General features: G+C 44.5%; 1 protein-coding gene across 1 annotated transcript in view; it reads right to left on the bottom strand.

The window, feature by feature from the left end:
• Positions 1–23,960, bottom strand: part of LOC123996824 (sec1 family domain-containing protein 2-like) — a 188,778-nt gene that overhangs the window by 6,364 nt on the left and 158,454 nt on the right. The window contains 1 exon segment of the mRNA XM_046300567.1: positions 21,975–22,120. Within this exon segment, the coding sequence (XP_046156523.1) occupies positions 21,975–22,120 (146 nt within the window).

The following is a 23,960-nucleotide window of genomic DNA, read 5'->3' as shown; positions in this document are numbered from 1 at the left end:
TTCAGCCGAGCTCAGTGCTTTCTGTGGTGGTACGGCCTCCAGCGGAAAATATGGAGCGTAGGGGTTGGTAATATTCTCTAGTTGCGCCGTGATTGGTTCAGTGTTCTGTTACTCACACTACGTCACTGCAAAATCTACAGGGAGAGCTAAAAGAATTCAAGCCCCTTGGGTGCTGCCATAGAGTTACATTAGAAGTTCCCATCCAAGAAGGCTCAAGGTCATTGGCCACAGATAAAATGACGTCAAATCACGTTATATCAACCGTAGCTTTGACTGGACTGATCATGTCAACATCATACTTTCAAAATCTTAGCTAGCAAGCTAGACAAGCAGTCATCATCATGAATCAAGTTGACAATCTACTAGAAAATCCTTTTCAATCCTTGTCATATGGATAAAAATTAGAGATAAAAAGTATCGGTGCTCATTGGCCATGAACATTGCACAACAAGTTGGAAATCGCAAATTCAACAATGAGTGTTTTGGAAGGAATCAGTGACTAACTGCAAGCCTGGCAAAACAACCACTAGCCTGCTATCTATTCAGTGGAGTGGGTGTGTGGTCCAAGTCTGGGTTTAAGGGTCTCTTTTCCAAGCTTAAAGGGATAAACATTCACATGCAACACTATGGGCCAGAAAAGGTTGACCACATTGGTGATGCTGTCAATACAGTATGATTTCTGCCTCGTTCAAAACAACTGGAAACTCGGAACTAGGAACTCTGGGGAAAAACGATCTCAGACTGGGATTTTTAAACCCCTTTTTCTCCCCAAATTTGTGATATCCAATTGGTAGTTACAGTCTTGTTCCATCAAGAGCTGTGCGTCCTCCAAAACGCAACCCAGCCAAGCCTCACTGCTTCTTGACAATGCTTGCTTAACCTTGAAGTCAGCCGCACGGAAACACCGTACACCTGGCGACCGTGTCAGCGTTAATTTCACCTGGCCCACCACAGGAGTCGCTACAGCGCGATGGGACAAGGACAACCCGGCTGGCCAAACCCGGACAACACTGGGTCAATTGTGTGCCACCCCATGGGTCTCCCGGTCATGGCCGGCTGTAAGACAGTCTGGGATCGAACCAGGATCTGTAGTGACACATCTAGCACTGCAATGCAGTGCCTTAGACCACGGGAAAATATGCTTTGAACAGAATTTCAAGACGGGAACCCTGGCCTCTTTCTAGAGCTCCGACCTGAAGATCACTGACATCATGATTCGACATTGTTTTTTCCCCCAAGTTCACAGTTTTCTTGAAAGCACCAAATCCAGAGAAAGTCAGACTTTGATGACAGAGTTTGATGACAAAATTTGCCCACAAGAAGGACTCCCATTCCACCTTCCTGTTCACAGCACAACAAGGTGAGTCAAAAATTGTATTGTATGCTGGTGCAAAAATGATGTAATATACCAGGGAGATATGTATACTGTAGCTAAGAAAGTAATATTAAGTGTATGGTGTGTAGTAAGCTGTTAGTAGCCCATGTGCCTCACCCTAATAATTTGGTCCCTTTTCCCCTCATAACTTAGCCTAATGTTGCATAAGCTTCCGTTTTTTAAGTCATGTAAAAAATACATCTGAGTGGTAAGAGCTCGGCTTGTATTTTGACACAAAGTTATTTTGACATGATTTGGTGACCACTTCTAAAGTTTTCCATGTAAACACTATCAACATTTCCCTTTACTGTGGCAATTGTGATCAATGCAATATTAGCCACTTTCAATGCAACCTACCAAAACAAAAACTATGCAAGAGATTTTGTTGAAGGCGCATCAGAGTACTCTGCCCGAGCTACACAGACCTGTGCGGCATAAAGAAATCAGAGCTGCAGTAGGCCTAAATGCAAACAGACCATTGCCATATATGGATCTGTGCCATTTACTTTGAACTGGACTGTGTATACAGCATGAGCAGTAGATGAGTAGACACGCTTGTTTTGAGATCAAAGCGAGAGCTGCATGTAGTCACATGTGCACATTTTGTTCATATCCTTTGCTATTTAGTGAGTTATTAGCCCAGTTATAGATAATTTGTAGTCAGAAATAGGGGAGCGATTGCTTCCTATAAGAGCAGAAAACGCGTACATTTCTAGACATGTTTAAAAAGCTAGTCAGGTAAAGAGCTTTTTTTTTGTCTTAAAGCGGCAGTGTTGTATTTTGAGACAGGCTTGAATAAGCTAAGTAGCCAATAGACAGAGGGTAGCGTAATTTGTCTGATTCTCTCCAATAATGGTATGGGAATAATAATGCATTTTATTTTGTAAAATGGTTTCTTGCATCAAACACAACATTTTCAGTCTGAAGGACAAGTCGATAAAAAGGTTAATGTAAAACCCTGCACGTTTTTTAAAAAGTCTCATGGAATGGCCTACATTGTACACCACACATTGGCTGCATGTAGGCTGAATGATAGAACAGCAATTTCCATGTTCAAATGTTGTGGCATGTATTTTCTCCATTGTTTTTGATGGCAGGTCACTCTGGTAGGCCTACATTATGATCAAATAGCCACCACAGCCTACATTGCCAATGTTAAAACTGAAACTAAAAGTAGGTACAGCCTCAGTGTTCACAGTAAACGCGCGCTAGAAGTTGAACATAATTTTTTCAAAGTTTGAGTTTACCCTCAGCAGACCTGAAATTGGCTCTGTGCCATTTTTTTTTCCGGGAAAGGGTAGCTCACACACACACACACACACACACACACACACACACACACACACACACACACACACACACACACACACACACACACACACACACACACACACACACACACACACACACACACAAAACTGTGCTCTCAATACTCGAAGAGATAGATTTTCTTGACACCTAGCAACCAGTATCAACACAGAGCAAATAGTTACATCCTCCTCTGCTTGACTCAGGTGTGATACAGTAATATCCAGGTAGACACACCCTTCTGACATGGAATCCTCACACCTTTGACACCTGTCAACCAGATTCACCCCATCAGCATCTAATGAAGTGATTCTACCTCATGCTGACAGCCATCTCAGCCATATTAGGCATGTGTGGGGAGACTGACTGTGTTATATAAAAGCAACATTTTATAAAAATAAAAAAAATCATCCAGCACTTCAACTTCCCCATGCAAATACATGTCAGCTCAGTGAGCAAACACAAACAAAACAAACAAACTTGGGAGTAAACACATGACTAACTCATCTAAACACGCATTCACATACAGAGAGAAAGAGAGGTTTGAACGCATTGGCCTATGCGTTCAAATGAAACAAACAAACCAATTCATTCATCTCCCCATCCACCCACAAGACAAAACAGTCCTTTACAGCCTCATCTTTAGTCATCCTGCTATCACCCAGGCCTCCCATGACATTTGGAATGAATTTCCCTGTTACTAATAGATATTCATTCCCCCTGGGACTCACCTACTAAAGAGGATAACAAATGATTCACGCAAACACCCACACTATCAACAACAGTATAATTAAGCAATAAGGTACGGGGGTGTGGTATATGGCCAATATCCCACGGCTAAGGGATGTTCTTAGGCACGACACATCCCCGAAGTGTCTTATTGCTATTATAAACTGGTTACCAACGTAATTAGATCAGTAAAAATAAGTGTTTTGTCATACCCGTGGTATACAGTCTGATATACCATGGCTGTCAGCCAATCAGCATTCAGGGCTCGAACCACCTAGTTTATAATGTAGGTTACATCCGGCGCCGACAGAGATGGCCGCCCCGCTTTGCGTTCCTGGGAAACTATGCAGTATTTTGCTTTTCATGTGTTATTTCTTACATTGGTACCCCAGGTAATCTTAGGTTTCATTACATACAGTCGGGAAGAACTTCTGAATATAAGAGCAACGTCAACTCACCATCCGTACGACCAGGAATATGACTTTCGCGAAGCGGATCCTGCGTTCTGCCTTTCACCCAGGACAATGGAATGGATCCCAGCCTGCGACCCAAAACAACGACGTCGTAAAAGAGGCAAACGAAGCGGTCTTCTGGTCAGACTCCGGAGACGGGCACATCACACACCACTCCCCAGCATACTACTCGCCAATGTCCAGTCTCTTGACAACAAGGTTGATGAAATCCGAGCAAAGGCATTCCAGAGAGACATCAGAGACTGTAACGTTCTTTTCTTCACAGGAAACATGGCTCACTGGAGAGACGCTAACGGAATCGGTGCAGTAAGCTGGTTTCTTCACACACCGACAGAAAGAAACATCTTTCTGGTAAGAAGAGGGGCGGGGGCGTATGCCTTATGATTAACGAGACGTGGTGTGATTACAACAACATACAGGAACTCAAGTCCTTCTGTTCACCTGAATTCCTCACAATCAAATGTCGACCGCATTATCTACCAAGGGAATTCTCTTCGATTATAATCACAGCAGTATATATTCCCCCCCAAGCAGACACATCGATGGCCCTGAAACTTTATTTGACTCTTTGCAACCGGAAACCACATATCCTGAGCCTGCATTCATTGTAGCTGGGGATTTTAACAAGGCTAATCTGAAAACAAGACTCCCTAAATTGTATCAGCATATCGATTGCGCAACCAGGGCTGGATCATTGCTATTCTAACTTCCGCAACGAATATAAGGCCACCCCCCGCCCTCCTTTCAGAAAAGCTGACCACGACTCCATTTTGTTGCTGCCTGCCTACAGACAGAAACTAAAATAAGAAGCTCCCGCTCTCAGGTCTGTTCAACGCTGGTCCGACCAATCTGATTCCATGCTTCAAGACTGCTTCGATCACGTGGACTGGGACATGTTCCGCATTGCTTCCAACAACAACATTGACGAATACGCTGATTCGGTGAGTGAGTTCATTATAAAGTGCATCGGCGATGCTATACCCACAGCAACGATTAAAACATTCCCAAACCAGAAGCTGTGGATCGATGGCAGCATTCTCGTGAAACTGAAAGCGCAAACCACTGCTTTTAACCAGGGCAAGGTGACTGGCAACATGACCGAATACAAACAGTGTAGCTATTCCCTCCGCAAGGCAATCAAACAAGCTAAGCGTCAGTATAGAGACAAAGTAGAGTCACAATTCAATGGCTCAGACACAAGAGGTATGTGGCAGGGTCTACAGTCAATCACGGACTACAAAAAGAACACCAGCCCCGTCACGGACCAGGATGTCTTGCTCCCAGGCAGACTAAATAACTTTGTTGCTCGCTTTGAGGACAATATAGTGCCACTGACACGGCCTGCAACCAAAACCTGCGGACCCTCCTTCACTGCAGCCGACGTGAGTAAAACATTTAAACGTGTTAACCCTCACGGCATCCCCAGCCGCGTCCTCAGAGCATGCGCAGACCAGCTGGCTGGTGTGTTTACGGACATATTCAATCAATCCTTATCCCAGTCTGCTGTTCCCACATGCTTCAAGAGGGCCACCATTGTCCCTGTTCCCAAGAAAGCGAAGGTAACTGAGCTAAACGACTCCCGCCCCGTAGCACTCACTTCCGTCATCATGAAGTGCTTTGAGAAACTAGTCAAGGACCATATCACCTCCACCCTACCTGTCACCCTAGACCCACTCCAATTTGCTTACCGCCCAAATAGGTGCACAAACGACGCAAACGACTGCACACTGCCCTAACCCATCTGGACAAGAGGAATACCTATGTGAGAATGCTGTTCATCGACTACAGCTCAGCATTTAACACCATAATACCCTCCAAACTCGTCATTAAACTCGAGACCCTGGGTCTTGACCCCGCCCTGTGCAACTGGGTACTGGACTTCCTGATGGGCCGCCCCCTGCTGATCCTCAACACTGGGGCCCCACAAGGGTGCGTTCTGAGCCCTCTCCTGTACTCCCTGTTCACCCACGACTGCGTGGCCAACTCAATCATCAAGTTTGCGGACGACACTACAGTGGTAGGCTTGATTACCAACAACGATGAGACGGCCTACAGGGAGGAGGTGAGGTTGTGGACTTCAGGAAACAGCAGAGGGAGCACCCCCCTATCCACATCGATGTGACAGTAGTGGAGAGGGTAGTAAGTTTTAAGTTCATCGGCGTACACATCACGGACAAACTGAATTGGTCCACCCACACAGGCAGCGCCTCTTCAGCCTCCTGATGTGGCTTGTCACCAAAAGCACTCACAAACTTCTACAGATGCACAATCGAGAGCATCCTGTCAGGCTGTATCACCGCCTGGTACGGCAACTGCTCCGCCCACAAAGCAGCGACCGAGAGACTGAAAAACAGCTTCTATCTCAAGGCCATCAGACTGTTGCCAACACACTGACTCAACCCCAGCCACTTTAATAATGGGAATTGATGGGAATTGATGTAAAATATATCACTAGCCACTTTAAACAATTATACTTAATATAATGTTTACATACCCTACATTAATCATCTCATATGTATATACTGTACTCTATCATCTACTGCATCTTTATGTAATACATGTATCACTAGCCACTTTAAACTATGCCACTTTGGTTACATACCCTACATTACTCATCTCATATGTATATATCTCATCTCATATGTATATACTGTATATACTGTACTCGATACCATCTATATATAATAATAATAATAATAATAATAATAATAATATATAATAATATATATATAATATATATATTATATATATAATAATATAATAATAATAATAATCTACTGCATCTTGCCTATGCCGTTCTGTACCATCTCTCATTCATATATCTTTATGTACATATTCTTTATCCCTTTACACTTGTGTGAAGGGAATTGGAATTGTTAGGTTAGATTACTCGTTGGTTATTACTGCATTGTCGGAACTAGAAGCACAAGCATTTCGCTACACTCGCATTAACATCTGCTAACCATGTGTATGTGACAAATAAATTTGATTTGATTTTGAATGACCTGGATTATCAGTTGATATAACAAGTCTCTAGCTGGCTTCAAGTTCCAAAAGCTGGTCTAGGATGAGCTCTAAACCCTGAAAGAATTAAACCAACACCGTCCGCAAGTCTATGGATAGAACTTTGTATTGGGTGTTGAGAGCGATTAAGTCTCACTTAGTTTGCTGAGTGCTTTCTGCTGAATAGGTGGACCTTCTTCCGTTTAGCCCCCAGAAGGACAAGAGTCTCGTCAGACTCCTCAGAGAGTGGTTACTATGGCAATGGAAGAAAAGTATTACTTTATGTAAGACTAACAATGCCACTGCAACCTTCCAACCAAAACAAATATGCTTTTTAAGCTTCTCAGTATGGTGTGTGTGTGCGTGCAGGTAAGCTCAATTGATAGATCTTGGAATTGTCTCCTACTGTTGTGGTGTCAAAGTATTTTCACTCTTAACTCACTCCTCTACCTTGAGATGGACAGGATAGCAGTACTGAGATCACGGATGTTTCCTCTTCAAGCCATTCCAGTCATGCTCTAACCCCCCCCCCCCCCCCTCTTTTCTTCAGCATGTGAAGTGTCTGACTTCTTCCGGGTAGAAATAATTGATTAACAGCATGAAAGGTTCCTATGGATAATGCAGGTATATACATGTGTACACTGCATATGTTACTGAGCATTGTGTGTGTGCTATGAAACACACCATACCTGGCTAGTGTCTTCTTTGGTGTGTTCTTATGTCAGAGAGAGAGACAGGGACAGACGGACAGAGGGACAGACAGACAGGCAGAGGAGAGAGAAAGAAAGAGAAAGAAGGGCAGAGAGACAGGGGAGGCAGACAGAGAGAGAGAGAAAGAAGGGCAGAGAGACAGGGGAGGTAGAGAGAGATACAGGGGCAGACAGAGAGAGAGAGAGAGAGAGAGAGAGAGAGAGAGAGAGAGAGAGAGAGAGAGAGAGAGAGAGAGAGAGAGAGAGAGAGAGAGAGAGAGAGAGAGAGAGAGAGAGAGAAAGACAGAGAGATGGTCAGGCAGAGAGAGATTATCTACTTCACTTGCTTTGGCAATGTAAACATATGTTTCCCAATTGAGAGAGGCAGAGAGACAGGGGCAGGCAGAGAGACATGGACAGAGAGAGAGAGAGAGAGAGAGAGAGAGAGAGAGAGAGAGAGAGAGAGAGAGGCAGAGGGACAGAGAGAGAGAAAGAGAAGGAGAGAAAAAGCCAGAGAGAGAGACAGACAGACAGACAGACAGACAGACAGACAGACAGACAGACAGACAGACAGACAGACAGACAGAGGCAGGCAGAGAGATGGTCAGGCAGAGAGAGATTATCTACTTCACTTGCTTTGGCAATGTAAACATATGTTTCCCAATTGAGAGAGGCAGAGAGACAGGGGCAGGCAGAGAGACATGGACAGAGAGAGAGAGAGAGAGAGAGAGAGAGAGAGAGAGAGAGAGAGAGAGACACAGGGACAGATAGAAAGAAAGGAAGGCAGAGAAAAAGCCAGAGAGACTGACAGACAGGACCAAAGTGAGCCAGAGATACTGACAGACAGGACCAAAGTGAGCCAGAGATACTGACAGACAGGACCAAAGTGAGCCAGAGATACTGACAGACAGGAACAAAGTGAGCCAGAGATACTGACAGACAGGAACAAAGAGAGCCAGAGAGACTGACAGACAGGACCAAAGTGAGCCAGAGATACTGACAGACAGGAACAAAGTGAGCCAGAGATACTGACAGACAGGAACAAAGAGAGCCAGAGATACTGACAGACAGGAACAAAGTGAGCCAGAGATACTGACAGACAGGAACAAAGAGAGCCAGAGAGACTGACAGACAGGAACAAAGTGAGCCAGAGATACTGACAGACAGGAACAAAGTGAGCCAGAGATACTGACAGACAGGAACAAAGTGAGCCAGAGATACTGACAGACAGGAACAAAGAGAGCCAGAGATACTGACAGACAGGAACAAAGTGAGCCAGAGATACTGACAGACAGGAACAAAGTGAGCCAGAGATACTGACAGACAGGAACAAAGTGAGCCAGAGATACTGACAGACAGGAACAAAGTGAGCCAGAGAGACTGACAGACAGGAACAAAGTGAGCCAGAGATACTGACAGACAGGAACAAAGTGAGCCAGAGATACTGACAGACAGGAACAAAGTGAGCCAGAGATACTGACAGACAGGAACAAAGTGAGCCAGAGATACTGACAGACAGGAACAAAGTGAGCCAGAGATACTGACAGACAGGAACAAAGTGAGCCAGAGATACTGACAGACAGGAACAAAGTGAGCCAGAGAGACTGACAGACAGGAACAAAGTGAGCCAGAGATACTGACAGACAGGAACAAAGTGAGCCAGAGATACTGACAGACAGGAACAAAGTGAGCCAGAGATACTGACAGACAGGAACAAAGTGAGCCAGAGATACTGACAGACAGGAACAAAGTGAGCCAGAGATACTGACAGACAGGAACAAAGTGAGCCAGAGAGACTGACAGACAGGAACAAAGTGAGCCAGAGATACTGACAGACAGGAACAAAGTGAGCCAGAGATACTGACAGACAGGAACAAAGTGAGCCAGAGATACTGACAGACAGGAACAAAGTGAGCCAGAGATACTGACAGACAGGAACAAAGTGAGCCAGAGATACTGACAGACAGGAACAAAGAGAGCCAGAGATACTGACAGACAGGAACAAAGAGAGCCAGAGATACTGACAGACAGGAACAAAGAGAGCCAGAGACACCGATTGTAAGATTTGTAATTACTTACTCGCAGTGATTACATTTGACATAGTGCTGTTACACTCTGGGAAAAAGAACATTGGGTTCTTAAGTGTCAAAAAAAAAATGCCACCCCCCTCTCCCTGACTGAGCGTGAGGAATATTCTAAGATTAGAGGGAGAGGAGGTTGTCATAAACAAAGACATCTTGACCTGAAGACATGAAATTGACTAGAAGAGTGAGTGACTCAGTGGTGAGACGTTTTGAGTTTCTGTCAAGAAAAGCCAGTAACTCACAGATACAAAGCTCTGATCCATTTAATTGTACTCAATAATTGTACTTCATCATGAACAGAGAGAGTACTAACACATAGCACTTAGCTGTCTTACTATACTTGTGAAGACTTTTTGGCGACCAGGAATTGATTTCCATTTAAAATCTTAAAGCCCTAAACCTAACTTTCATCTTAAGCCCTAACCCTAACTTTAATCTTAAACCCTAAACCCTAAACCTAAACACTAACCCTTAATTCAATTTTTTGTTGGTTTACTATTTGTGTGAGGACTTTTGATACTCACAAGTATACTAAAATGTGCACGCATACACACACGCTAAAATCTAAAGGCACAGCTATTATGCAGAGGCTTTGCCACTGTTTGGGGCCAGGCAGACAACTAGAATGCAGATACTAGATGGGGTTGTAATTTTTACAACCCTGAAATAAACATGATAATACTGTATATCCAACTCATTGTGAGCGGTGGTAAGGTACAGTCAGAGGAAATGTATTGAAGGTAGATTGGATTGCAATATATGTCATGGAATATGTCATGAAATATACATCATTAAACCTATGTCATTAAATAGTCTATAAATACATGCAATTATCAGATATCTTAAGCAGCTTATTGTAAGGTGAGGGGAAAATAAGTAGGAGACGTTCAGAGAGACATGCTAACATCTACAGGGCCCCATTTTCATTTCTCAAACGTTATCTATCTGGATTTCGCCTATTGAATAGGATTAAATTCTATAGAAATAGAATGAATAGAACAGACACATGATTTACTTTAATGGTGACTCCCGTTCTATTCATTCTATTTCTTTATGCCAGTGGTTCTTAAACTTTTTCAGCCTGGGACCCAAATGAGAAATTCTGTGTTTTCCTGGGACCCAAGGTTAGGAAAATATGCAACTATACGTAAATATCGGTACATTTCAATGCACTTATGCCTAAAAAAAAATGCAATATAGGCAAAAACAAATACCCATAAATATATTTTCATGTTTATTTTTCCCCATTAAAAACACTCCTACACACCTGTCTAGGTTGGAACAGGTGCTGTTAAAATACAATACACAATTTCATTCTGAACTGGAATAAATGGATTGATTACATCACACAGATGTATAACAGAACACACACACACACACACACACACACACACACACACACACACACACACACACACACACACACACACACACACACACACACACACACACACACACACACACACACACACACACACACACACACACACACACACACACACACACACACACACACACACACACACACACACACACAGGCTTTTTGGTTGTGCAACGCTAAGTAACAGTACAGATCAAAACATGCAGGCCTACTTACTGTATACATTATTGCTGATAGACAGTTTAGGTTGGAACTGTTGCTGTTAAATTTTGAACTGGAATAAACTGATTGATCACGTCACACAGATGTAGACCAGAACACACACACACAGTCCTAATGAGAGGTGTGTGGCTGGTTGAAGTTTTCAACAAGCATGTCTATTCTGGGCTCAGTTTTTCACAGTGCAACACTGGTCATGCTCAGCATTGACACAGTTTCTGTACTTGACAACCCTGACTCGCATAGATATGTGGTGCCAAAGTGGATCAGAACATCTTCTGCTTTCTCAGTCAGGCAGGAGACCTGTTGTAGATGAACAACCCAGAACTGTGTGTGTTTGTCTCAAGCATCTTGCTTCAATCAGTTTATTCCAGTTCAGAATAAAAATGAATCATTGTAACAGCAACAGTTCCAAAAATAATTTCTGCAGTAAAATGTACAGTAGGCCTGAATTTTCATCTTCATCTGTACTGTTTCTTAGGGTTGCACTACTATCAGTAGCTAGCTAGCTTGCTTTGGCTAACGTTAGCTATTAGCTGTGTAACGTAAAAAGGCCAGGGGATTGTTGAAAGAGAAACTCACATCTACTACTATGAGTTAGAACTACCTTATTTCTGCTCATCATCACCTGTTATACAATGACAACAATGCCTTGCTAGCTGATTTACTTTTCCACCGTCGAAGTACTGTTTCCTGAAGCACTGTTTCCTGAAGCACTGTTTCCTGAAGCACTGTTTCCTGAAGCACTGTTTCCTGAAGCACTGTTTCCTGAAGCACTGTTTCCTGAAGCACTGTTTCCTGAAGCACTGTTTCCTGAATCCCTATTTTATGAAGCCCTATTTTATGAAGCCCTGTCTCCTGAAGCTCTGTTTCCTGAACCCTTGTTTCCTGAACCCTGTTTCCTGAAGCACTGTTTCCTGAAGCACTGTTTCCTGAAGCACTGTTTCCTGAAGCACTGTTTCCTGAAGCACTGTTTCCTGAAGCACTGTTTCCTGAAGCCCTGTCTCCTGAAGCCCTGTCTCCTGAAGCCCTGTCTCCTGAAGCCCTGTCTCCTGAAGCTCTGTTTCCTGAAGCTCTGTTTCCTGAAGCATTCTGCCCTCTTCTGAAAGAACTCCCTGGGTTTACCGTCATGTTGTGCCTGGATGTTAGGTCAGGATGTGTCGTTTTCATTTGTTTCGTTTTGAGAGACTCATTACTAAGCACTTCCCCACACAAAACACATTGTGGACGCTCCTCGTTATTTCTAAAAGTTTGTATGAAAGAGACAGAAAGTCATCACTGTATTTGCGTTTGATGACGACTGAGCTCAGTCAGAAGTGGTGATTACCGTGAGTCCATTTCATGACGACTGAGCTCAGTCAGAACTGGTGATTACCGTGAGTCCATTTCAAGATGATTGATCTCAGTCAGAACTGGTGATTACCATGAGTCCATTTCATGATGATTGAGCTCAGTCAGAACTGGTGATTACCATGAGTCCATTTCATGATGATTGAGCTCAGTCAGAACTGGTGATTACCATGAGTCCATTTCATGACAGCGGTGAGCGAAGGCGAGTGGGAATAACAAGTCAGTGGCTTGAACGACAGCGTTGCAGCGTGTGGGTCACGGAGTAATCTTCTTGGAAGACTGCAGAAAAAAAGATCTGGTAAACCGCGAAGCACACAGGCATCTCCCTCTCCCACTCTCGCTGCTGCCAAACTGGGCAAAGACTGCTGCTAAGCAGAGAGCGCACTGAACAGAGAGCGCACTGAACAGAGAGCGCACTCAACAGAGAGCGCACTCAACAGAGAGCGCACTCAACAGAGAGCGCACTCAACAGAGAGCGCACTCAACAGAGAGCGCACTCAACAGAGAGCGCACTCAACAGAGAGCGCACTCAACAGAGAGCGCACTCAACAGAGAGCGCACTCAACAGAGAGCGCACTCAACAGAGCGCACTCAACAGAGAGCGCACTCAACAGAGAGCGCACTCAACAGAGAGCGCACTCAACAGAGAGCGCACTCAACAGAGAGCGCACTCAACAGAGAGCGCACTCAACAGAGAGCGCACTCAACAGAGAGCGCACAACAGAGAGCGCACTCAACAGAGAGCGCACTCAACAGAGAGCGCACTCAACAGAGAGCGCACTCAACAGAGAGCGCACTCAACAGAGAGCGCACTCAACAGAGAGCTCAACAGAGAGCGCACTCAACAGAGAGCGCACTCAACAGAGAGCGCACTCAACAGAGAGCGCACTCAACAGAGAGCGCACTCAACAGAGAGCGCACTCAACAGAGAGCGCACTGAACAGAGAGCGCACTCAACAGAGAGCGCACTCAACAGAGAGCGCACTCAACAGTGAGGGCACTCAACAGTGAGGGCACTCAACAGTGAGGGCACTCAACAGAGAGCGCACTCAACAGAGAGGGCACTCAACAGCACTCAACAGAGAGCGCACTGAACAGAGAGCAGAGAGCACTGAACAGAGAGCGCACTGAACAGAGAGCGCACTGAACAGAGAGCGCACTGAACAGAGAGCGCACTGAACAGAGAGCGCACTGAACAGAGAGCGCACTCAACAGTGAGGGCACTCAACAGAGAGGGCACTCAACAGTGAGGGCACTCAACAGTGAGGGCACTCAACAGAGAGCGCACTCAACAGAGAGCGCACTCAACAGAGAGCGCACTCAACAGAGAGCGCACTCAACAGAGAGCGCACTCAACAGAGAGCGCACTCAACAGAGAGCGCACTGAACAGAGAGCGCACTGAACAGAGAGCGCACTGAACAGAGAGCGCACTGAACAGAGAGCGCACTGAACAGAGAGCGCACTGAACAGAGAGCGCACTGAACAGTGAGGGCACTCAACAGTGAGGGCACTCAACAGTGAGGGCACTCAACAGTGAGGGCACTCAACAGTGAGGGCACTCAACAGAGAGCGCACTCAACAGAGAGCGCACTCAACAGAGAGCGCACTCAACAGAGAGCGCACTCAACAGAGAGCGCACTGAACAGAGAGCGCACTGAACAGAGAGCGCACTGAACAGAGAGCGCACTCAACAGAGAGCGCACTCAACAGAGAGCGCACTCAACAGAGAGCGCACTCAACAGAGAGCGCACTCAACAGAGAGCGCACTGAACAGAGAGCGCACTGAACAGAGAGCGCACTGAACAGAGAGCGCACTGAACAGAGAGCGCAGTTGCACTTGGCCAAATCAATTCCAGTAATAATTATACATTTCCGCCGCGACCCACCATTAACAGGTCACTACTTTAAGAAACGCTGCTCGATGCATTTAATCCTATCCGATTAAATGCATAGAGGCGAAATCCAATTTTTGAAAACTGGGCCCAGGTCATAACATGTGTAAGAAAAAGAGAGCCAGTTGAAAACCCCAGCATACCAAGGTCATGAATCTCCCTTTACCTTTCCATTGTGGCCCAAACAGTTTCCACTACTACTACTTTCCACCTCTTTTCAAAAGCAATCTTCACATGCCTTCCCTTTTACACAGTAGCACTCTGTTAAATTACTTGGGCTCATTACTTTCCTTTCAGAAGAGAGGCATCATTATGTCACATCATCCAATCTAGACAATAACTTTGACAGTTAAGGATAGGGTTATCTAGAGTGAGCGAGTGAGTGAGTGAGTGTGAGAGTGAGAGTGAGAGTAAGAGTGAGAGAGAGAGAGAGAGAGAGGTAATGAGCAGATGAGCTCCTGCATTTTTCAGCATGTTCTTATTTTTTTTTAGAGATTTAGAGTTAGATAAACTTAGATTTTTTTTGTCAGGGACATATACATAATGCAACCCACTACAACATAACCTTCGCTCCAAATCAAAACTCAAAACCTACAACCTGATTTTGGACGGAATTACGGAATCACCTGGAAGGCTTACCACTACCAAAGATCATTATTCCAAAGCTATACAGTAAATGCTCTGGAAAACAACAGAAACCTGAAAACACCACCCAACCTGGAACTGAGAAGTAATGTTTAGTCTAAAGCTATATTTTATTTCCAAAAGCCAAGAAGAAAAATACATGACATTACTTTATAAGGACTGAATGCTAAATGAAGGTGGCCAAGCTTGATACAGCTTCAATTAGCACTGACGTGTCAAGTGAGAGGTGTCAAAGCCCTTCAGCCCAACAATGGCAAGAGAGTCAAACAGTCTACTCCAACCAAATGGAGAGGCCTTAGAAGCTGTCTCCTGTTGTTCAGAGGTAATTAAAATACAGTACCCTGTGTATGTAAAGAATGATAAGACCCAGAAAGAGCACAAGATGAAGCTCCATATGGAAAACTAAGAGACACTTTTTGCTGACTATTATTAAAATGGGAACATCAGTAACTTCATCTTCCACACAAACCATCCCCTGGCATGGCATAGTGCTATATTAGCACACTACCCCTCTTAAGAGCGGGGTGTTACCGATGGGTGGAAACTCAGGATACTTGACAATGAGGACTCTGGGTCAGCTAATATAAATCTATATAAGTCTGGAACAGTATTGGTAATGGGCAACCCCAAACAGTTTCAGCTGGACTTTCACCTAATCAAATCATTTGCCCAGCAGGAGAAGCTCTCCCTTGAGAAAGATACCCTCACCCCGAGCGGGTCAGACCAGACCTCTTCATTATTTAACCCCACAGACGAGCAAACCCAAGCGGAAAGTCAACCTCCCAGCACAGAGCACTACTCCCTCATTGAAATGAAGGATACATTTATCCAGCTGGAGGTAAAGGCAGGTGGAGCTGGAACAGCAGGTGATTACACTCCAGTCAGCACAGACCCAGACAACAGTCCAGCACAACAACACCCCCTTAACCAGACCCGGAGAGATGGAGGTAGAGAGAGACATATCTGCACTCTGGACTGTGGTGAGACAACTTCAACAGGAGGAACAGTAGGAGCAGGAGAAGAACAGAGCACTAGAGGAGAGGATCAGACTGCTGGAGGAGAGGGTGAGGGGATGGCATGTGACAGAGAACAACCCACTAGAGAGGTGGTAACCCCCGCAGAGTACTCCTTATGAACTCAAATGGGAAATATATACAAGAAAAATAAAACTTTTTCCCAACCACAGTGTGTCTAAACTCTGGTGTCCAAACACCCAGCGCGCCCTAGACCTTCTGTCTGAGAACCAACTAGGTTCATCCAGCCACATAATAATACACACAGGCACAAATGGCCTGAGAGCACAGCAGGAAAGGGTGGCCACAGCACTCAAGGGAGTGATTGAAAAAGCTTCTTCTACTTTCCCCAATACACAAGTGGTTATATCCACCCTGCAACCACGAAAAGACTTCCACCCTGCTACCATACAGTCGGTAAACGCAATTATTTCCCGTGACTGTGCCTCAAAACCAAATGTTTACCTGGCCCACCACTCCACCCTGGACTTGATCAGGGACATCATTCTCAAACGCAGCCCCAACACCTCACACAGGAGCAACAGATCAATAGACACCCTCCCAGACCTACACATAGAGGACCCACGGTGAGAGGACCAACATCCAGACCACAACACCATCAGCCATATCCACAACCCCACCACAACCAACACCCCCCCCCCCCCCCCCAAGTCAACCATGCCCACACACAATTTAGGCCCCCTCAGATCAGACCTATGCCCCTCTTGCCCTCCCCATTCACCCCACCCCCGCAAGGAGGGCCTCAACATGGAAGTCATACATACGCCCAGGCCGTGAGGAGGCAAGCAGGCCCAACCCCTACTCTTACACTAGCCCAAGCCGATGGCATGTAGCAGATGCTCAGCAGGCTCTGCTCACACTTACTAGTTTGAGACCAAACCACACGACCAACAACATTGGACACTTTATGGAACACAAAGCCTTCACTATCTCATCCTGGAATATCCCAGGCCTGAGGTCATCTGCCTTTGGCCTAAAGAGCAGGAACCTGGACTTCATCAAAGAAATCGGAAATACAGACATTGTCATCCTATAAGAAACATGGTATAGAGGAGACGGACCCACTGGTTGCCCTCCAGGTTACAGAGAGCTGGTAGTCCCATCCACCAAACTACCAGGTGGGTGGTATAGAGGAGACGGACCCACTGGTTGCCCTCCAGGTTACAGAGAGCTGGTAGTCCCATCCACCAAACTACCAGGTGGGTGGTATAGAGGAGACGGACCCACTGGTTGCCCTCCAGGTTACAGAGAGCTGGTAGTCCCATCCACCATACTACCAGGTGGGTGGTATAGAGGAGACGGACCCACTGGTTGCCCTCCAGGTTACAGAGAGCTGGTAGTCCCATCCACCATAATACCAGGTGGGTGGTATAGAGGAGACGGACCCACTGGTTGCCCTCCAGGTTACAGAGAGCTGGTAGTCCCATCCACCAAACTACCAGGTGGGTGGTATAGAGGAGACGGACCCACTGGTTGCCCTCCAGGTTACAGAGAGCTGGTAGTCCCATCCACCAAACTACCAGGTGGGTGGTATAGAGGAGACGGACCCACTGGTTGCCCTCCAGGTTACAGAGAGCTGGTAGTCCCATCCACCAAACTACCAGGTGGGTGGTATAGAGGAGACGGACCCACTGGTTGCCCTCCAGGTTACAGAGAGCTGGTAGTCCCATCCACCATACTACCAGGTGTGAAACAGGGAAGGGGGTATGCTAATTTGGTATAGAGCAGACCTAACTCACTCCATTCAATTAATCAAAACAGGAACATTTTACATTTGGCAAGAAATTCAAAAGGAAATTATTTTAACAGAGAAAAATGTCCTCCTGTATGCTACCTATATCCCCCCTACTAGAGTCCCCATACTTCTCCATCCTGGCATCCTGGAGGAGGAAATCAATCATTTTCAGGCCCAGGGACATATTCTAGTCTGTAGCGACCTAAATGCCAGAACAGGACAAGAACCTGACACCCTCAGCACACAGGGGACAAACACCTGCCGGGAGGTGACAGCATTCCCACCCCCAAATGCCCCCCTAGGCACAACTATGACAACATAACCAACAAAAACGGGTCACAACTCCTGCAGCGCTGTCACACGCTGGGTATGTACATAGTCAATTGTAGGCTTCGAGGGGACTCCTACGGTAGGTACACCTATAAATCATCTCTTGGCACTAGTATTGTAGAGTACTTTATCACTGACCTCATCCCAGAGTCTCTCAGAACATTCGCAATCAGCCCACTGACACCCCTATCAGATCACAGCAAAATCTACTTGAGCAGAGAAATTCTCATTCATAAGGCATCAAAGCCAAAGGAACTGAGTAATATTAAGAAATGCTATAGATGGAAGGAATGTAGTGTGGAACCTACCAAAAAACAATTAGGCAACAACAAATGCAATTCCTTTTAGACAACTTCCTGGACAAAATGTTCCACTGTAAAAGGGAAGGTGTAAACTTGGCAGTAGACAATCTTAACAGTATATTTGACCTCTCAGCTTCCCTATCAAATCTAGACATTTGAAACAGAAAACCAGAAGATGAACAACAATGACAAATGTTTTGATGAAGAATGCAAAAACCTAAGAAAGAAATTGAGAAACCTATCCAACCAAAAACATAGAGGCCCAGAAAACCTGAGTCTACACCTTCACTATGGTGAATCACTAATACAATACAGAAAAACACTATGGAAAAATAAAAAACAGCTCAATGTAACTGAAGAATCCATAAATTCTAACCACTTCTGGGAAAACTGGAAAACACTAAACAAACAACAACAACATGAAATGTCTATCCAAAATAGAGGTGTATAGGTGAACCAATTCTCCAATCATTTTGGCTCTATAACAAAGAACAAACAGAAAAAACATATACATGATCAAATACAAAATCTGGATTCTCCAATTACCTTGAATGAACTATCGGACAAAATAAATCCCCCCCCCCAACCCAAAAAGGCATGTGATGTTGATGGCATCCTCAATGAAATGATACAATATACAGACAACAAATTCCAATTGGCCATACTACATTTTTTTAACATCCACCTCAGCTCTGGAATCTTCCCCAATATTTGGAACCAAGGACTGATCACCACAATCCACAAAAGAGGAGACACATTTGACCCCAATAACTACTGTGTGATATGCTTCAACAGCAACCCTGCCTTAACATTAACAGCAGACTCGTACATTTCCTCAGTGAAAACAATGTACTGAGCAAATGTCAAATGGGCTTTTTACGAAATGATCGTACAACAGATCAGATAAGGGTGTGCCCTTAATTGACAAACAAACAAACCAAAACAAAGGCAAATTCTTCTCATACTTTGTTGATTTCCTAAAAGCCTTCGACTCAATTTGGCACAAGGGCCTGCTATACAAATTGATGGAAAGTGGTGTTGGGGGAAAACATACGACATTCTAAAATCCATGTACACAAACAACAAGTGTACGGTTAAAATCTGCAAAAAACACACATTTCTTCCCACAGGGCCGTGGGGTGAGACAGGGGTGCAGCTTAAGCCACACCCTCTTCAACATATATATCAACGAATTGGCGAGGGCACGAGAACAGTCTGCAGCACCCGGCCTCACCCTACTAGAATGTGAAGTCAAAAATGTCTACTGTTTGCTGATGATCTGGTGCTTCTATCACCAACCAAGGAGGGCCTACAGCAGCACCTAGATCTTCTGCACAGATTCTGCCAGACCTGGGCCCTGACAGTAAATCTCAGTAGAGCCAAAATAATGGTGCTCCAAAAAAGGTCCAGTCGCCAGGACCATAAATACAAATTCTATCTATACACCGTTGCCCTAGAGCACACAAAAAACTATACATACTTTGGACTAAACATCAGCGCCACAGGTAACTTCCAAAAAGCTGTGAACGATTTGAGAGACAAGGCAAGAAGGGCATTCTATGCCATCAAGAGGAACATAAAATTCAACATACCAATTAGGATCTGGCTAAAAATACTTGAATTAGTAATAGAACCCATTGCCCTTCATGGTTGTGAGGTCTGGGGTCCACTCACCAATTAAGAATTCACAAAATAGGAACAAAGACCAAATTGAGAATCTACATGCAGAATTCTGCAAAAATATCCTTAGTGTACAACGTAAAACACCAAATAATGCATGCAGAGCAGAATTAGGCCGATACCCGCTAATTATCAAAATCTAGAAAAGAGCTGTTAAATTCTACAACCATCTAAAGGAAGTGATTCCCAAACCTTCCATAACAAAGCCATTACGTACAGAGAGATAAACCTGGAGAGTCCTCTAAGCAAGCTGGTCCTGGGGCTCTGTTCACAAACACAAACATACCCCACAGAGCCCCAGGACAGCAACACAATTAGACCCAAACAAATCATGAGAAAACAAAGAGATAATTATTTTCAGTGTAATTAGTAATTAACAAACAAACTAGAATGCTATTTGGCCCTAAAAAGAGAGTACCCAGTGTCAGAATACCTGACCACTGTGACTGACCCAAATTTAAGGAATGCTTTGACTATGTACAGACTCAGTGAGCATAGCCTTGCTATTGAGAAAGGCTGCCGTAGTCAGACCTGGCTCTCAAGAGAACACTGCCCACAAAATGAGGTGGAAACTGAGCTGCACTTCCTAACCTCCTGCCCAATGTATGACCATATTAGAGACACATATTTCCCTCAGATTACACAGATCCACAAAGAATTAGAAAATAAACCCGATTTTGATAGGCTATGTACACACTGCCCACAAAATGAGGTGGTAACTGAGCTGCACTTCCTGCCCTCCTGATTTTGATAAACTCACATCCACTGGGTGAAATACCACAGTGTGCCATCACAGCAGCAAGATTTGTGACCTGTTGCCACAAGAAAAGGGCAACCAGTGAAGAACAAACACTATTGTAAATACAACCCATATTTAGGTTTATTTATTTTACCCTTTGTACTTGACCTATTTGCACATTGTTACAACACTGTATATATACATAATATGACATTTGTAATGTCTTTATTCTTTTGGAACTTCTGTGAGTGTAATGTTTACTGTTCATTTTTATTTCACTTTTTTATATTATCTACTTTACTTGCTTTGGTAATGTTAACATATGTTTCCCATGTCAATAAAGCCCCTTGAATTGAACCCATTCACTACATCTAATCATTCAGTTCCATGTCAACACAATGCCTTCCTCATCAGCTCTCAGATCACAGTAGAGGCTCAGGACAGTGGAAGTGGAACAATCTGTTGTTTAGTCATTGTTGTTTTTCCTACTGAAACCAGAGGATAAAGCCAAGCCATTCACAGGTGCCTGCAGTGCCCTCCTCCAAACACACACTAACTCACTCTAAAGAGGAGGAAGACTGTGTGCTACATAGGAAAAATGCGCCACGCTGGCACACAATGATGTGAGAGATTCATTCAGAAGACTGTGGCTCTGACGCAAGACTGGGATGAGAGGAAGGAAGAGCAGAAGACAAAGTCTTCTATTCTACCTGGGACTGACGTCAATGTCATTGCCACTAGGGTGTCTATGAAAGAGGGGAGGAGAAAGTGGAGAATAACTGCCTGAGATCTATGGAGATACATATTGTATGTATGAGCAGAACATTTATCTATAGTTGAACAGATGAATAGACACAGGGAGATAGGCGTGGACAGTAACGTAGACAGAAACTCGATACTAGGAAATAGTCATGTGTTCTGGAGGATGCTGTGGAGGTGTGTTGGAGAGGGACTGGGATCCCTGGTTCCAATGACGTTGTTGAGGTGTGTTGGTGAACGACTGACCTGGTGTACTCCATCGCTGGCTGTGTAGACGGAGTTGAGCTGTTTGAGGTGGTCTCGGGCGTGGCTCAGCTCTCTGAGGGTGTCAAACACCCCCTCCACAGCAGTATGGGCCCTCTCCATGGTGAGCTCTTCAATACTTCCACACCCTACACAGAGAGAGAGAAACACACACACAAAGCAAAACATTTACCAGTATCCTCCTCACGTCTAATCAACATTTTATTTTCTTGTTGCCCCATTTCAAAAAAGTACCTGGGGAAGAAAATGTTATGTTCTGATTATGAGGTGGAATTTGCTATCATGGCCCCAAAAAGTCTGAGAACCCATGCCCTAAATAACTCAGTGTCCTGTACATTGGACTAGACTACCATGGTAAAAACCAGGAGAAAGAGTACAAAAGGCCCTTTATTTACCAGAGAATGTCCTCCTCATATCTAATCAACATTTCATATGGCTCCATCTCCAAAAAGTGCATGGCCAATAAAAAGTTTGGTCAATACTACACCCAAGAAGACAGAGGGTGGGAGAGGCAGAGGCAGAGAGAGACAGACAGACAGCGGGGGAGGCTCTCCATGCCCAGGTCGGAGTGCTGTTGGCTAGGGGTAGGTAACAGTGGCATCTATGTCTCTCTCTCCCTGCTAAGGAATGTGGTTGTCGTTGGTTAATGAGAAGGTCACGTGGTATTAAGACATACAGTATAAAATACATAAAATCAAACATGAAACCACATCAGTAGGACAGACACTCAGGGAGACAACACCTGGGATGAATAATTGTGCATAGTGATGACTACAGCAGGACTACTGCCAAACAGCACACTTACATAACATCCTCTGGGTTGTTTTCTCCTAATGGAACCGTTATATATGTAGGCTGCTAGCCGAGAGGTTATAGTTCAGTCCAAAGCCTCCATATCAAAAGGAATACTTTGCTACCATACTGACCAATCACTCTCAGTCTGGGGCTCTAAACTACTGACCAACCGATTAAATACAACATTACATATCGTGTGTGTGTGTGTGTGTGTGTGTGTGTGTGTGTGTGTGTGTGTGTGTGTGTGTGTGTGTGTGTGTGTGTGTGTATATATATATATATATATATACTGCTCAAAAAAATAAAGGGAACACTAAAATAACACATCCTAGATCTGACTGAATGAAATATTATCCATCTATCTGTGTGTGTACAGTATGTATGTCTACACACAAAAATCCATATTTGCCATAAATATTTACAAAACCTCTTTCAGATTAAATATATTTGGTTCATTAACACAACTGAACTGGAGTTGTGCCCATGTATAAATGGATATACACCGAGTGTACAAAACATTAGGAACACCTTCCTCTTTTGCCCTCAGAACAGCCTCAATTCATTGGGGCATAGGCCAGCATCCCTGTGGAACGCTTTCGACAGCTTATAGAGTACAAGCTGTCAAAAGCATTCTACAGGGATGCTGGCCCATGTTGACTCCAATACTTCCCACAGGTGTGTCAAGTTGGCTGGATGTCCTTTGGGTGGTGGCTCACTCTTGATACACACGGGAAACTGTTGAGTGTGAAAAACTCAGCAGCTTTGCAGTTCTTGACACACTCATACCGGTGCACCTGGCACCTAGTACCATACTCTGTTCAAAGGCACTCAAATCTTTTGTCTTTTCCATTCACCCTCAATGCAACACATACACAATCTATATCTCAATTGTCTCAAGCCTTAAAAATTCGTATTTAACCTGTCTCCTCCCCTTCATCTAAAGTCGTGGCCAAAAGTTGAGAATCACACAAATATTAATTTTCACAAAGACTGCTGCTTCAGTTTGTATGATGGCAGTTTGCATATACTCCAGAATGTTATGAAGAGTGATCAGATGAATTGCAATTAATTGCAAAGTCCCTCTTTGCCATGCAAATGAACTGAATCCCCCAAAAACATTTCCACTGCATTTCAGACCTGCCAAAAAGGACCAGCTGACATCATGTCAGTGAT

This window comes from Oncorhynchus gorbuscha, linkage group LG15, assembly GCF_021184085.1.
Source record: "Oncorhynchus gorbuscha isolate QuinsamMale2020 ecotype Even-year linkage group LG15, OgorEven_v1.0, whole genome shotgun sequence".
NCBI lineage: Eukaryota > Metazoa > Chordata > Actinopteri > Salmoniformes > Salmonidae > Oncorhynchus > Oncorhynchus gorbuscha.
The sequence above is the reverse complement of the archived record's forward strand: the minus strand, read 5'-3'. Positions and strand labels throughout refer to the sequence as shown.